The 13867-nt window shown below is 31.6% G+C and overlaps 1 protein-coding gene across 4 annotated transcripts in view; it reads right to left on the bottom strand.

Moving 5' to 3' along the window:
* The window catches only part of LOC131938583 (ankyrin repeat domain-containing protein 26), a 31609-nt gene extending 18096 nt beyond the window's left edge, over positions 1-13513 (bottom strand). For 2 of the 4 annotated variants that reach the window (XM_059296682.1, XM_059296686.1), the window contains exons 1-25: positions 13235-13513; positions 12801-12915; positions 12523-12696; positions 12077-12183; positions 11791-11885; positions 11311-11496; positions 10988-11097; positions 10531-10584; positions 9542-9614; positions 9047-9291; positions 8590-8649; positions 8133-8229; positions 7799-7813; positions 6207-6406; positions 5531-5602; positions 5290-5394; positions 5049-5144; positions 4182-4268; positions 3634-3753; positions 2712-2897; positions 1694-2440; positions 1524-1559; positions 1260-1306; positions 901-1042; positions 287-453 (exon numbers count right to left, since the gene is read on the bottom strand). In XM_059296682.1, the coding sequence (XP_059152665.1) occupies positions 287-453; positions 901-1042; positions 1260-1306; positions 1524-1559; positions 1694-2440; positions 2712-2897; positions 3634-3753; positions 4182-4268; positions 5049-5144; positions 5290-5394; positions 5531-5602; positions 6207-6406; positions 7799-7813; positions 8133-8229; positions 8590-8649; positions 9047-9291; positions 9542-9614; positions 10531-10584; positions 10988-11097; positions 11311-11496; positions 11791-11885; positions 12077-12183; positions 12523-12696; positions 12801-12915; positions 13235-13452 (3554 nt within the window). In that variant the 5' untranslated portion in view covers positions 13453-13513. The remainder of the gene's footprint in view (positions 1-286; positions 454-900; positions 1043-1259; positions 1307-1523; positions 1560-1693; positions 2441-2711; positions 2898-3633; positions 3754-4181; positions 4269-5048; positions 5145-5289; positions 5395-5530; positions 5603-6206; positions 6407-7798; positions 7814-8132; positions 8230-8589; positions 8650-9046; positions 9292-9541; positions 9615-10530; positions 10585-10987; positions 11098-11310; positions 11497-11790; positions 11886-12076; positions 12184-12522; positions 12697-12800; positions 12916-13234) is intronic. The other 2 variants (XM_059296684.1, XM_059296685.1) reach the window with 2 other exon arrangements.
* Positions 13514-13867: the final 354 nt, after the last annotated feature.

Here is a 13867-nt window from a genome sequence, read left to right as displayed (position 1 = left end):
GAAAATTACACATATAAAATGAATGTTGATGGAACATTATGAAACAATTTAAATTGCTGTGCACTTTGTTTAAGAACAAAATGACATCACAGTGAGTATTTAACATCACTACGGGTAATATCCCCTAAAACCTGTCTAATTTTCTTTTGGTGATTTTTAAAAATAGAAAAAAGTGGAACTATTATCTTAGTGTCAAAAGTCAATAAACCATTACTGTGCTTTAAAGTACTAAGGGATTTTCCATTTTTCCATTAAGTACCACATAAAAAGTGAAGTGATTGTTGACCTTTCATCCCCTGAGAAGATGGACTCATTATCATCATAAGGGTCTGGCCAAGGGTGTAGACTGGCACTCAGTAAAGGTGGGGGCGTGCTGGACACAGGAGGGACTTGAAGTCTTTGTTTTATTTCTACAACTGTGGAGCTGCCTAGTCCAGCGTACATTCCAGAAGCCTGGACGGGGAGTCAAGAGATCAAGGCAATGTTATTGATAATACAGCAGTCAAACACAGAAACACAACATATAACAATATGTGTCTTAGAAACTCGGAAACACAGCGAATCCTAACGTCCTTCAAACACAGAGATACAATACATCACAATATATGTCGTGGAAACATATATAACATATCACTTCCCCTAAACCTGGCTGTTCAATTATTCATTTTTCCCCCAAGATTTATAAAGCATCATGGCCAAAAATTTGATCTCCATATCTCTCACCATTATTACACAATGAGTTCTTAGTATGAAAATATAAAGGAAAACAAAACTTTCAAGCCTTGTAGTGATTTTTAAAATCACTGGGGTTCTGTGAAAATGATACCTCACATAAGGCACTGTCAAGTCAGGTGTTGAGGAAATAATATGTCACATAAGGCACTCTCAAAGGATGCTTACAGCTGGTTTGTTCAACCCAACACCAAGTTTGGGTGAAGAAGACTTTACAGGAGGGGGAATAGTTTCTGTTTTATTCTCCTGAGTTGTCTCCTCATTGTTGTAGAAATCCACTTCATCATTTTCAAAATGAATCAGCTCTTCCCTAGAAAGGGATATCAGCAAATACATTTTTTTAAAATGACTAAACATTAGTTCACAATGAACAATACTCTAAAAAAACTAGCTCAACTAGCTCAACACACTTTAATGTAAACACATTTATTTTAAAAACCGTGGCTATGTTTTCTGTTGATGCAAGAAAAGAGAAACAAAACTAACAATAAACTTTAGCAACTGGGAAAGATTTAAGAGCTACTCACTGTTGAAGTTTTACTCTAGTAATGGTATCTTCAAGAACATCTGAGCTCTAGTAAGAATAAAAAATATAAAATCAATTTTCTAAAAAAAAAAAATCTTTTTTAATTTTCTTATATTTACAATCAGAATAAAAAATTGTAAACAAACATTTTTTGTTATAACTTGGAATAACTTTTTACAGATGATGATAATAAATTCAAACAAAATTGAATATAGTAACAAATGCCAATAAATGCTTTCATCTTATGCAAAAATGAAATAGTTACCATTTTTGAATAATGAAACTTTTCCATCTTTTGTTTCTGAGAAAAAAAAAACAACTGATTTAAGCTTTTAATATTATAGCCTTCTTTGTGGCAGAATCAACCATAGTTTAAGTTCATAGCTTAAGTATTATATATGTTTCATCTACTATTGCTAATATTAACAGCCCTACCTCAATGACTTCTTCCACATCTATTCTCAGCTTCTCTTCTTTTTCTTCTTCTTCTATCTCCCACTGCCTTTCTATTTCCTCCTGCCTTTCTCTTTCCTCTTCCTCCTTTCGTATCCACTCCATCTCCTGCTCTTTTCTAATCCTCTCCTCCTCAGCCTCCCTCCTCATTCTTTCTTGCTGCTCTTTCTTTTTTCTCTCTTCCTCTTGTTTCCACAGTTTCTCTTGCTCCTCTCTTTCTTTCCTCAATTTCTCTTGTTTCTCCCGCTCTTCTTTTATCCTCTCTTGTTCCCTTAACTCTTCATTTCTCCTTTCATTCTCCTCTCTCTCGAGTTTAATTCTCTCTTGCTCCTCTTTCCAAAGACGTTCTTGTTCTTTACGTCTTCTATCCAACTCCTCTTCTTGCCTAACTCTCTCTGCTTCTTTTCTCCTCAACTCTTCTTCCATCTCTTCTCTTCTTCTCTCCTCCTCCATTTCCTCTTTTCTCCTCTCCTCCTCTTCCATCTCTTCTCTTCTTCTCTCCTCCTCCATTTCCTCTTCCATCTCCTCCCTTCTCCTCTTCTCTTCTTCCCTTTTAATCTCCTCCTCCATGAGCTGTATATGTCTCTCCTCCTCCCATTGTCTATTAAACTCTTCCTCATCATCCTCCCCTTCTCCCTGTACACCAAACAGCTGTTGCTCTACCAAATGATTCTCCATCACATCCACATCCACTTCTTCCGCCAACACATCCACTACACCTTGTTTTTGCTAAAAATTAATTTTAAAAATATATAGTTCCAACACCCATGAAAGTAGACCTATTTTAACTTTAACAATCCAACTATCATAATCTTAAATTAATTTATGTGTATAAAGTAAAGCTAAATAAAAGTGCATCCAAATAAAAGTGCATAATAACCTATTCATAAATTCTCATTAATTACAATTGTTAACCCTATGAGTGACCATTTTTTTCATTAGGAGATTAAGACAATAAACTCTAGCCAGCGGTTAATAGCACTATTTTATTTAAGTTTACCTTTCTTCTTTCCAATTCCCAGGAACTAATGGACTCAGATTCCTCCTCATCTGAGCTGTCTTCTTTGGTTTTGCTGACCTCAGCTGCTACTTGTGTCTGCGACACTTTTGGCTGGACAACAGGCTGGGTCTCCTGGAAAAAGTTGTACACAGCGGGGACTGTACCTGGATCTGATACCTCATCAGCCTGGAATTAAAGAGTTCTTTCAAAATGTCTGACAAATCAAGACATAAATTACACTAACAGCCTTTTTGTAACTCCCTTTGTATTTGGATGTATCAATTTGTTATAAGGGGAAAAAACAGTGAAATTACTAGACATATATATATATATATATATATATATATATATATATATATATATATATATATATATATATATATATATATATATATATATATATATATATATATATATATATTTAAATTTCTGTCATTTACAGGAAAGAAATTAAACCAACAATATTTGTAGCAGTTCCACAGGTTGAGAGACAGACATGAGGCAAGTACTAAAATAGAATAGGAGGTGTGGTGATTGTTCTTGCCATTAAAGTCTAGAGCAACAATCAATACAACCCAATTTCCAAGTTACATCTAAATTTGTGTAGTTAGAATTTAACTTCTCCTAAATCTGCTGCAAATAGATAAGCTCTTGTACTGCTTATAGTTACAACATACAACTTAAGCTCTTTTGTTGCATTGCTTGTAAGTATAACATACATTTTAAGCTCTCATGTTGTGTTGTCTATAAGTAGAACACATTTCTTAAGTTCTCTTGTTGTGTTGCCTATAAGCATAACACTTAAGCTCTCTTGTGGTGTTACCATAGGTATAACACATAACTTAAGCTCTCTTGTTGAGTTGCCTTAAATATAACACATATCTTAAGCTGAATGTACTGATGAGAACTATACTGTCCCTACCTCAGAATCCCAGCTGCTTTCAGAATCATCATCATCCTCACGAGGTTCTGACTTCCCCTCAACAAATGTAAAAAATCCTCCACGCTTCTTCTTTTTAGAGCTACCAACTTTATTTGTTTCCTAAAAAAATATTTACAAATACACATTTACTTTACACAGGATAATTAGAAATATAAATTTTGTAGTTGTTGATAAATATCATACTAAGTTAAAAGTAGAAAAGTTTGTTTAGAAAAGGGAGATAAGAAATGAGATTGGAAAACAGCTAGTGGCTAATCTTGTACTTTTATATTTTTAACATAGTTTTAAGTTTGGCTAAGTTTTGGTTATTTTATCCATTCATAAGCCAAGCTTTCTAACAACAAATCTTTAGATGAAAATAAGGGAATTATTGTATGATCAGACATATAAGATTTAAAAACCTCCTCAAATAATAATAAACAACACCAACAAACAACAATCATAAGTTTTCAAGGGTATGAATGCCAAAATATTTTTTCAACAGTTCATACTGGATAGACAATACAATGTTCTAAGGTAAACTGTACCGTAGCTGCTGGTAGAGAAGCATCATGGTTAGAAGCTTCAGTAGTGTCCCAATCATCATGCTCATTGTGGTTAACTTTTAATTTTGTCTGGGGAAAAAATATCTTTTATAACGTATGAGCGTAACATTTTGGGACTGCGTGGTTAGATGATAGAACATACAACTGCTAACTTGAAGGCCTCGAGTCAAAATCTGGCACTGTGTCAGCACAATGTCCCTGAGTCCAACCAGCTCTGATGGGTACCTAACTCACATTTGGGAAAGTCAGGTGTCGGGCAATAATGCTGACCACACTATTCCTTCATATGCAGAAGTAATAGAAACAAGTGTACTCTACTTCACCCGCTCAAAAGACTGCCAGGTTCAGAAGGGTGCCTAACTTTATGAGTATGAAATTATATTGATCTAGATGTTTGTTTCTGAAACATGATAATAAGGTTAACTAAATTCAAAATCTTTTATACGCTGGTAAGTTATGGATCATGCAGAGACAGATGCGAGTGATGTTTGTTGCTGACACTACGTTTGATAAAAATAGAATAACACATCCAGTACAAGTGAACAGGAGGATACGGAGAATATGTCTATAGAACGCATTATATTATTATTACATTAAGACTATATCAATTAAGACGGACTCATAATGGCATTCATATAATAAATATGAGGGTTTTTTTTTCTTATAAAATGAGAATATTTTTGAATTAAATAAAAGCACAATCATTTGAATTAAACAAATACACTATCATTTTTTTTTCTTTCAGAGTTAGAATAATTTTGTTTGCAGCTAAATTGCTTTGATAATATACTTGATTTGTAATATTGTTTCTCAACAAAGCTGTTCTATGATGGTGCTGTACCAACTCACCTCGGCAGTGACTGGTGGTGCTATTTGTGGTGGTGCAGGCAAGGATGCTGACGCAGGATGAACACTCTCTTCAATTTCACTGTCCCATTCCGATATCTAAAAATAATTTTAAGCCTTTACTTTAAGCCTTTACTTTTTAGCTGATAAAGTTTGTACCTTATTTAAATGTAAGAAAATATTCAGTGTGAAATGATTGATATAAAAAAAGAAACCTAAAACCTGCCCAACAAATGGACCTTACACTGTCTTTTTTCTGTTTCAGTTGTACAGGAGATTTTGGGTGGGATGGAACATTCTGAGTTTCTGTTGAGTCCCAGTCACTATTTTCATCTCCAGAATCAACAGCCTTTAAAAAAATGCAAGTAATTTATTGTAGTTTAATCTCACTTACTATAGGATGGATCTTTTGGTTTTGTTTTACAAAAAGCATTACAAAATACTCTATTACTTCAAACTTTAGCATTTAAAGGCAACAAACTTACAGCAGAGTGCTTTAGTACATGATTGGATGTCTGTGGTTTCAGTTTGAGGCCTGCATTGCCAGAATCTGCAGGCTAAAAATAGCAAACAGAAAATGTTAAAAACTATGAAAATTGTAAAGGTACTAATTAACAAAATTATTATACAGTTAAAACATACAAAGTTAAAAAGTAATGAGCATCTGAGTCTAAACAATATACAATTGTGCTTGAAAATTAAAAACATGGAGAAAATTGGAGAAAAAAAATGGAATGAATGCTGAATGGTTCGGATGGTTTACATAATGATTTCTTCTTCTTCGATTAATACTATAATAATTACTAAAATAATTTAAGGAGATAAGGCTTATATTTTTCTTCTTCATTCTTAATTTTAGTATTGGAAGGGAACCCCTTTAACACAATTAAGTATACGTGTCAACTGATGTGCCATTGACTCCTATTTCAGCATGCTTTTCTTTTTGGATTTGTCCAACCAAGAACAAACTACAAGGCAGCAGTTGCTTGATTTTGGAGTTGTCTCTCCTAACGAGCCTCATCTGCCCAAGGGTTTGAACTTGAGACTTTTCAGTTTAGCAACCATGAGCTTTACCGACTCGACCAAGGCAACTCCTATGAGGCTTATGATTTCTCTGTTGTATAAAAACCAGAAAAATATACAAAAAGTTTGCCAACTTACAGAACTCCAGTTTTTTAAGATACCAGGCCTGGGTGTGGTCAAGTCTGAAACCACTGATGTATCCCAGTCACTGTCAGCCTCCTTCTGGTTGACATGTGTGACATTAGGGGGAGGGGATGCTGGCAGAGGGGGTGGGGGAGAGGCATCGGATACATCGCTGATGTCGTCCACATCACCAATGCCCAGCTCCTCCATCAAAGCTGTAAGAAAAATCGTCACATAATACAATCAAGATATTTGGCTTGGTGAAATAATCATCACATAATACAATCAAGATATTTGACTTTGTGAAATAAAAGAAACAACAAGAGTGTCCTCAAAGTGAAGGTTGACATTCTGTTTTTATTGTTATCTTCTGGCAATAAGTTTTTGCATGCACATAACAAAGGATCATTAGGTTCTGCTATACTTAACTTATGAAGAGAACTAGTTTTACGATATATAAAAATACTTACTGCATTTTTAATATGGATTACTAAGTATTTGTATTAGAATAGTAGCGTAGAAAATATTTTGCAAGGTTAGTTTTAAATGTACACACATTTTATTACAGTTCTACAGTTAATCATAATTTTTAAAACATTTTAAAAGCCTTAATTATAAGGACTTGACAATTAATTTTATTGCATTTGTAAATATTTTTTTAAAGTTAATTTAAGCCTATTTTTTTAAAATTGGAAACTAGAAATGTATCATAAAATATGCCCAATCAATTTGTTTGAAATAAAATTATGGAGGCCTTTATTTTATTTCTAAACATTTTTACAAAAATTGAATCTATTTTTAAATCCCTAATCCAACACTTTTAAATCCTTTATAAATAAGCTTTTTAAAAATGGGCTTATATAGGGATAAAAAAAAATTAAAATTGTGTAGCTAACTACTTAAAGAAAAAAACTAATTTGACAGCTAACTTTAAAAGTGGCATGGAAGAAGAAGAAGACAGTGGACGAGGGCAAATGGGTGGTGAAGCAGGCAAAAGCCCTCCATGGGCTGCAGCACCACAGGGATGGATGGATGGATGGCTAAAAAGTATGTGAAATGAGAGCTCTATCTAACACAGGCAAATATACATATGATAGATCTTTCTAGCAGGTAATAAACAAAAGATAAAAATCAGACAAAGTTAAACCAACAAAAAAAAAAAAATATATAAAAAATGGTTCATTTAAAAACATAAAATAGCTATTTTGTTTATTTTACTCATTTTTAGATTATGGAATATATTAATTATTTTACTTTTTTTAAAAGCTCTTTTTCATAACTAGGAAGATACAAGGCATAAATAAAAAAAAGGAAAAGAAATTTACTGCAATAATTAAAGAAGTATGAATATAATAATGCTATACACTTGTAAACCAGTAACGGCAATCATAACCAATGAGACACACACACACAGAGTTTTGTCAAGTGATCAACATCTAGATGTCAGTGACAAAGATTAGTAATAAAAAAATATAACAAAAAAAAACCACAGCAAAACATATTTTTTTAAATGATAATATTTCTAGAATAGAAACACAAATATTAAAATGTTCTTAAAACTCAATTTAAAAAAAAAAAAATTGTTATTGAATGATCAATTTACAAACCTGGGTCAACACTCCCTAAATTAAAGGAAATATAGAACACAAAGTATCACACAGACATTCTGTAATACATGCTGGGGTAATAGGGAAATGGCAAAAATTGTTTTTTGTTGCTGCATATTCTTTTTTTTTTACAAACTACCCATCAGATTTTTTTATTATTTGAGTGAGATTTTTACCTGCTAATTACATGTAAGAATTTTAAAAGTAAATAAATATCTATTTTTTAACTGTATAAAAATTTTAATCTCATTTTATATAAGATTCCAACAAACAAGAGAATTATTAATAATTTTATTGCATTAATAGCTCTAGTAATTAAAAAAAAAACAACTACCTTTCATCTTATCAATGGAAGGAAGACTAGGGTTGGAAGTTGCAGATGCAGAAGGTACATAACCTTGGAGTTCAGGCTTGATTGGAGTAGAGGTAATCTAATTGCATTTTAAAAAAAAAAAAAAAATTACTTTTCTTCAAAGTGAAGAATCATTGATAAGTAAAGAAAATTGTTATTGAATGTAATAACCAACAAAGCAATGTTATGTAACAATGTGTATCAATAATGTGAAAATATTTTTATTGACTATTTTAAATTTAATAATTAAGAGTTCAGTTGAAAATTGAGGAAGAAAAGTACTTCACATTTATATTTATCAATAATAGTGAAGGGCTAATAGTTAGAATAATTTTCTTTCTTTTTGAGCAAGCTTAGTTTCTAACTAATTTAGCATTGTTATTATTTGTTTATCAATAGGAGCTTTAAATATGTTTGAAACTGTTATTAAGTATCTTACAACAAGCTTCCTTGCGCCATTTTTGTTGTCAGGTAGATCAGATTCTGAGTCAGAAACAGTCTGAAAATTAAAAACAATAGAATTTTTTTTTTAAATGCCCATTTTAGTATTATCTTGTTATCTTGAATTGTTCTATTTTGCAATGCTAGATAACAAATTTCACATGTTAATTCTAAAATTAACTCTCACTTAGTCACACAAAACCATGTCTTACTTTTCTACAACATCTGATAACTTACATTAACTAACTTTTCCAATAACAGAATAATGACTAAATTTATATTCACATTTTATATTATGGTAATATTAAGGATTATCTTGTAGTTTAGACTTAACAACAGATTAAAATATTTTTATGACTTTCAGTGTAGTTACTTAAGTCTTATTGTTGTAATTAATTGTAAACTATTCTATACTTATTGAAAACTAAATCAATTTTTAGCAGAGAGATACTAACAATGTCATGAATCTCTGAGAGTTCTTCATCCTTTTTGAAAGAAACTCTTTGCGCTGAAATGTTTTTGCGTGGGGTCTGTGGTGAATCTCCCCATGAGTTATCTTCCCCAGACACTTGTGACTGTAATGAGATCTGGCGCCTGTTGTCTAATTTTGCTTCTGTGGTGTGTAGAGATTCCTTCAGATGGTCCATAGGGTTGTCAACAACAGAAACTTTCCTTCTTGGGGTTGAGCTTTTGACTGACTCTTTAAATAATAAAGTGTATCTTTTATTAAAATATGACAAAGTGGGTAAATTTTCAAAAAAAAACAAAAAATCACTGAAATATATTTTCTAGATTTAAAAACAGAAAAATATTAGTGAGATAAATGTTTTTCCACAGTGAATATTCTATAAATTAACTGAATTTACAAATATAAGCAATTAGCTATATGAAAATGAGATCTATACTAAAGTATGTGATGTATTCAAACAATAACAATGATCTCCCTTTACCTCCATCAGTATCACTTTCAGACACGTGGATACTTGTGGCAAACTTGGCAAGACTGATTTTCGGTGCACTCACCTAGGGTACAAAAATTTGCTAACTGATTGTATGATCTATACAATTTTGTAAGTACCTCCCTTATTATAAAAAAATCTTTAAAATTTATTTTATATATTATCAGCAGTAAATAAAATTTCAACAGAAGTAAATATGTGTAAAGCCTTATGATTTTTTTTTAAAACTGAATTATTACTTCATAAATGCTTTTGAAATTTTATGCTACAGCTAAAAAAAGGGTAAGCAAGTGAAAATACAAAACAAAAAATGTGATGGAAAAAGGGTATAAATTAGAGAAATTCATCGGGAATAATAATAAAACAATATTTATGCTTTAACAAGATTTATTATTATATTTTATGTTTTATCAGTATGATTTAAATCTATTATATTACTTTCTATGCTTGTAAATGTGAAAAATTCGAACTAAAATAAATTTTCAGTAATACTCAGATTCATTGGCATTAATAATAAAAGATGTGCAAAACCAACTTTTCATGAAAGGATAGATGAAAAGAAATAGTACTTCATTGAAAAGAAAGCAAGCTGTGCAAATTATGTATACAAATATTTAAAAACATCTAAAAATAGAAGAATGCTTTAAAGATATTTTTTTTGCAACATCTAAAAATATTCAAAAATAAAGTTTCTATTTTCAACTTAATATTTTACATAAAAAATTTATAAACCTGAAGTTAAGTGTTCCCTAGGAAAACAATATATTCATGTCCTGGTTCAAATAATTACTACTTATCATAATAATTAGTTAACCATAATTTTAGTGAATTTGTTTGATAACTGTTTTATTTGAATACATAGCTCAAATAAACACAAGCTCAATGCAATCCCCAGAGAAGGCCCACACAAGAACTTATCTTGAACCAAAAACAATAAACATGTAAAGCCAACGTTGATTGAAATAGTTACCATCACCAACCTTAGGTTCATCAAATATTTCCTCACCTACATCCGTTCCATCATCATCTTCTTTCTGAGAGGCCAATGTGGCATAATAGTATAAATGTGTAATAAAAACATATCCTATCATTATCAGGCTACAGTATGTTTTTAAAACACCGCTGCCATGGAAAACTATGTACCACCAGCCCCTAACATTATTATTGAAGTACTAAAATATTACAACAAATGACAAAGTTAATTAGAAGGAAGAAAAACTAAAAATATAGCATAAAAGACAAATGTATTCTATAAATACACATAAGTGTTTATAGAAAGAATATTCTTGGTTACAATCAATGGGTTAAACTATGTAGATTATTCTTGCTGCATAAATTAATGTTAATCAAAATATTAGACTAACATAATAATTTGATATGTTACTAGCAGTTACTAGCATATACTATGAGTGATTTTAAAAAAGAAATTTGATTTACCTTTCCTTTTTTTATTTCATCCCCAATAGAAACATCTGGTGAATCTGCCCAGGAATCTGAGCCAGGAGCTCCAGAGGCTTTGCTGATAGTTTCATTGTCTGAATCTTCACCTGATTATTAAAAATGGAACAGTTCAATATATGTTTGTTTGATTAGTTTAACTTGTTTGCCAAAATCACCATTGAAGATTAAATTACATTTTTGTATAAAACAAATTTTCTCTTTGAGACTTTAAGTAACTGACAAGTTCCTGTACAACTTATGTAAAAGTTAGTTTTTATTCTGAAACAAATAATCCAATAAATAATAAATAAATAAAGGACCTCCACCATCTGCCACTGGAAGCCCCATCAAATCAAGCTCTCTTGGGGTGTTTAGTGAACTTGGGGGTTGAGATGTTGATCTCGGGGTTGAGGCTGGGGTTCCATAACTCAATCGAAGATGATCAGAAATTAGCTGACTGCATGCATGGTGACCTTTAATCCCAGCATGGTCATCAGCTGACCAGCCTGTAACCATTGACAACTTTCAAATTAAAAATGATTTTTTAAAAACAAATAAAAAATTTAACTTTCTAAGTAATAAAAGCTCAAATTCACTGTGGATGTTCAAAACATATTCTTTTAAAAATATCACATAAAATAAGGCTATTTACAAAATTGAAGTATTGTGAAAGAAGAAAAATATGCATCTAGTGGTACTGATTACTACTACTAAAAAGAAAATCAAATATTCTCAAAACAACTTTTTTTTAATTGAAAAACAGTTTCTAATATTTGAATAAATAAGCATCAACTTTCCACCTTTTGAATCTTTATGAAGTACATCTGCTTTACACTCCAACAACAATCGGACTAATGGAATAGATCCATCTTGGCAAGCAATCATGAGTGGAGTCCTGAAAAGATTAAGTAAAATGTCTCATTTGTGCATCACACACAGATTTATACAAGAAAATAAATCAAACTTTTAAACAATTAAAAATGGGCACGAAATTTTTTACTGAATTTCAAATCACTAAATAAAATATGAACATATTTGGAATTATACATACTAAAAACATTACAATTCTGCGTGAATACAACTCACCTAGAATTTGCATCCTTTATATTGACATCTGCTCTAGAGTTCAACAGCAAAGTGCATATTTCAAGTTGTCTATTTTTTACTGCTAAATGAAGAGGAGCAAAACCTTCCTGTGGTATAAAAAAGTCTTTATTTCAACTTATATTTTAATAATTATAACCATATATCTAACAGAAAGTTAAGTAATGCTCTTTCTTTATCACAGATTAAATAACTACACTAATTATAGCACTTCTATATTTAAAAAGCTTTATCAACCAAATCTGAATTTAAAATAATTACATGCATCCTAGCAATAAAAATTGAACTTTTAATAGAAGCTAAATTAAATGGTCAAAATAGTAGTAGTGAGTTTGTAATACATGGCAAGAAAGACCAATTAGCTTGCCAACAACATTTTCTAAATCCATTCAAACCAAAATGACTCAACTTATAGGTCTTTAACTTACTTTAGTAAGTGTATTTAGTGAAACTCCAGCACTAAGTAGCTTCTTGATAATATTAAGATTTCCAGTTTCAACTGCTAGGTGTAAAGGGCTATATCCCTGAAAGTCTGTGGTGTCAACGTCCACACCTTCATCCAACAGTAAATCAACACAACCTTCACGTTGGAACTCAACAGCCTGAAATAAATGATTATGATGTGGTGCTAAGAGTGCTTTGTTTAGTTTTTAATACAAATTTTTTTAATAGCTTTTTTTAAACACTAGAAAACATCATATCTTACTCGCATAAGTGGAGTTTTTGACTGACTGTCTCCAATATTAGGTTTTGCCTTCCATTCAAGAAGTTCTTGCACAATTTGGTCATATCCTTGTATACAAGCTAGATGAAGCGGGCTTCTGAAATGCATTTTAACATAAGATGTTATCAGGAATAACAGTGCTTGGTGGCAAAAATCAAAACTAGAATATATGCAAGGCTGCTAACTCCACCTAAAAAATTTACTAAGCTCAAACTCAGATATAGATTTTGAATACTTAAATTAAAAGAACAGAGCTTAAGGTAAAAATTACTAGAATGTGTTGGCTTTTTTTATCAACTAAAAAAGTTAATTTAAAAGCCCTAACACCTTCTAAAGTAGCGGAATATCATTCATATCAAAGTGAAGTATTTGGATGTAGCATATAGTTTAAAAAAAAAAATGTAATATTTGCTAACCTTTTTTCTTTATCAAGTGGATTCGGATCTTTTTTGGCAAGTTGCTTAACTTTGTTCAGATCACCTGTCCAAGCAGCTTTATGAAGCTTACCTAGTTCTTTGACATTCACATCAAAGTTGGTGTTAAGAGAAGCAACTGATCCACGAGTTGAGCCGGATTTCGGAGATGCTTCGCCGCTTCTGTCTTTACCTTTTAATTTTTTCCATAGCTTTTTCATTCTCGTAACTATGAACGCTGTCTATTTAATACAAGAATACCGTATCCGCCATTTTGCATTTGTTGCTACCGCAAAGGGAGTTCACTTGCTACGAACAAATATAAATTCACAATTTTTTTCTCAAACATCCGAAAACAACCACAAATATTCAAGTAACAAATGATATTGCAAAGTTCTTTTTATTTTCAGAAATTTGGTTTTGACGATTTTTACCTCCCCCTCCCCTCCGTCACACATAAAACCAGACCCCCTAAATGACGTCATACCTCAGCCTACACCCCCCCGCTCAAAATTGCAGTTGATTTTTTCTTAAAACATTGATATTTTTTTCCAAAATCTTGTCTGAACTCTCTCAACATAGAGTATTTTAATCAACGAGCCGACCCGCAGCGTATCATACACCGCCATTTAGTTG

This window comes from Physella acuta, unplaced genomic scaffold (genome assembly GCF_028476545.2).
Source record: "Physella acuta isolate Inbredline_101_S28 unplaced genomic scaffold, ASM2847654v3 ptg000250l, whole genome shotgun sequence".
Taxonomy (NCBI): Eukaryota; Metazoa; Mollusca; class Gastropoda; family Physidae; genus Physella; species Physella acuta.
This window is presented reverse-complemented; position numbering and strand designations above follow the sequence as displayed.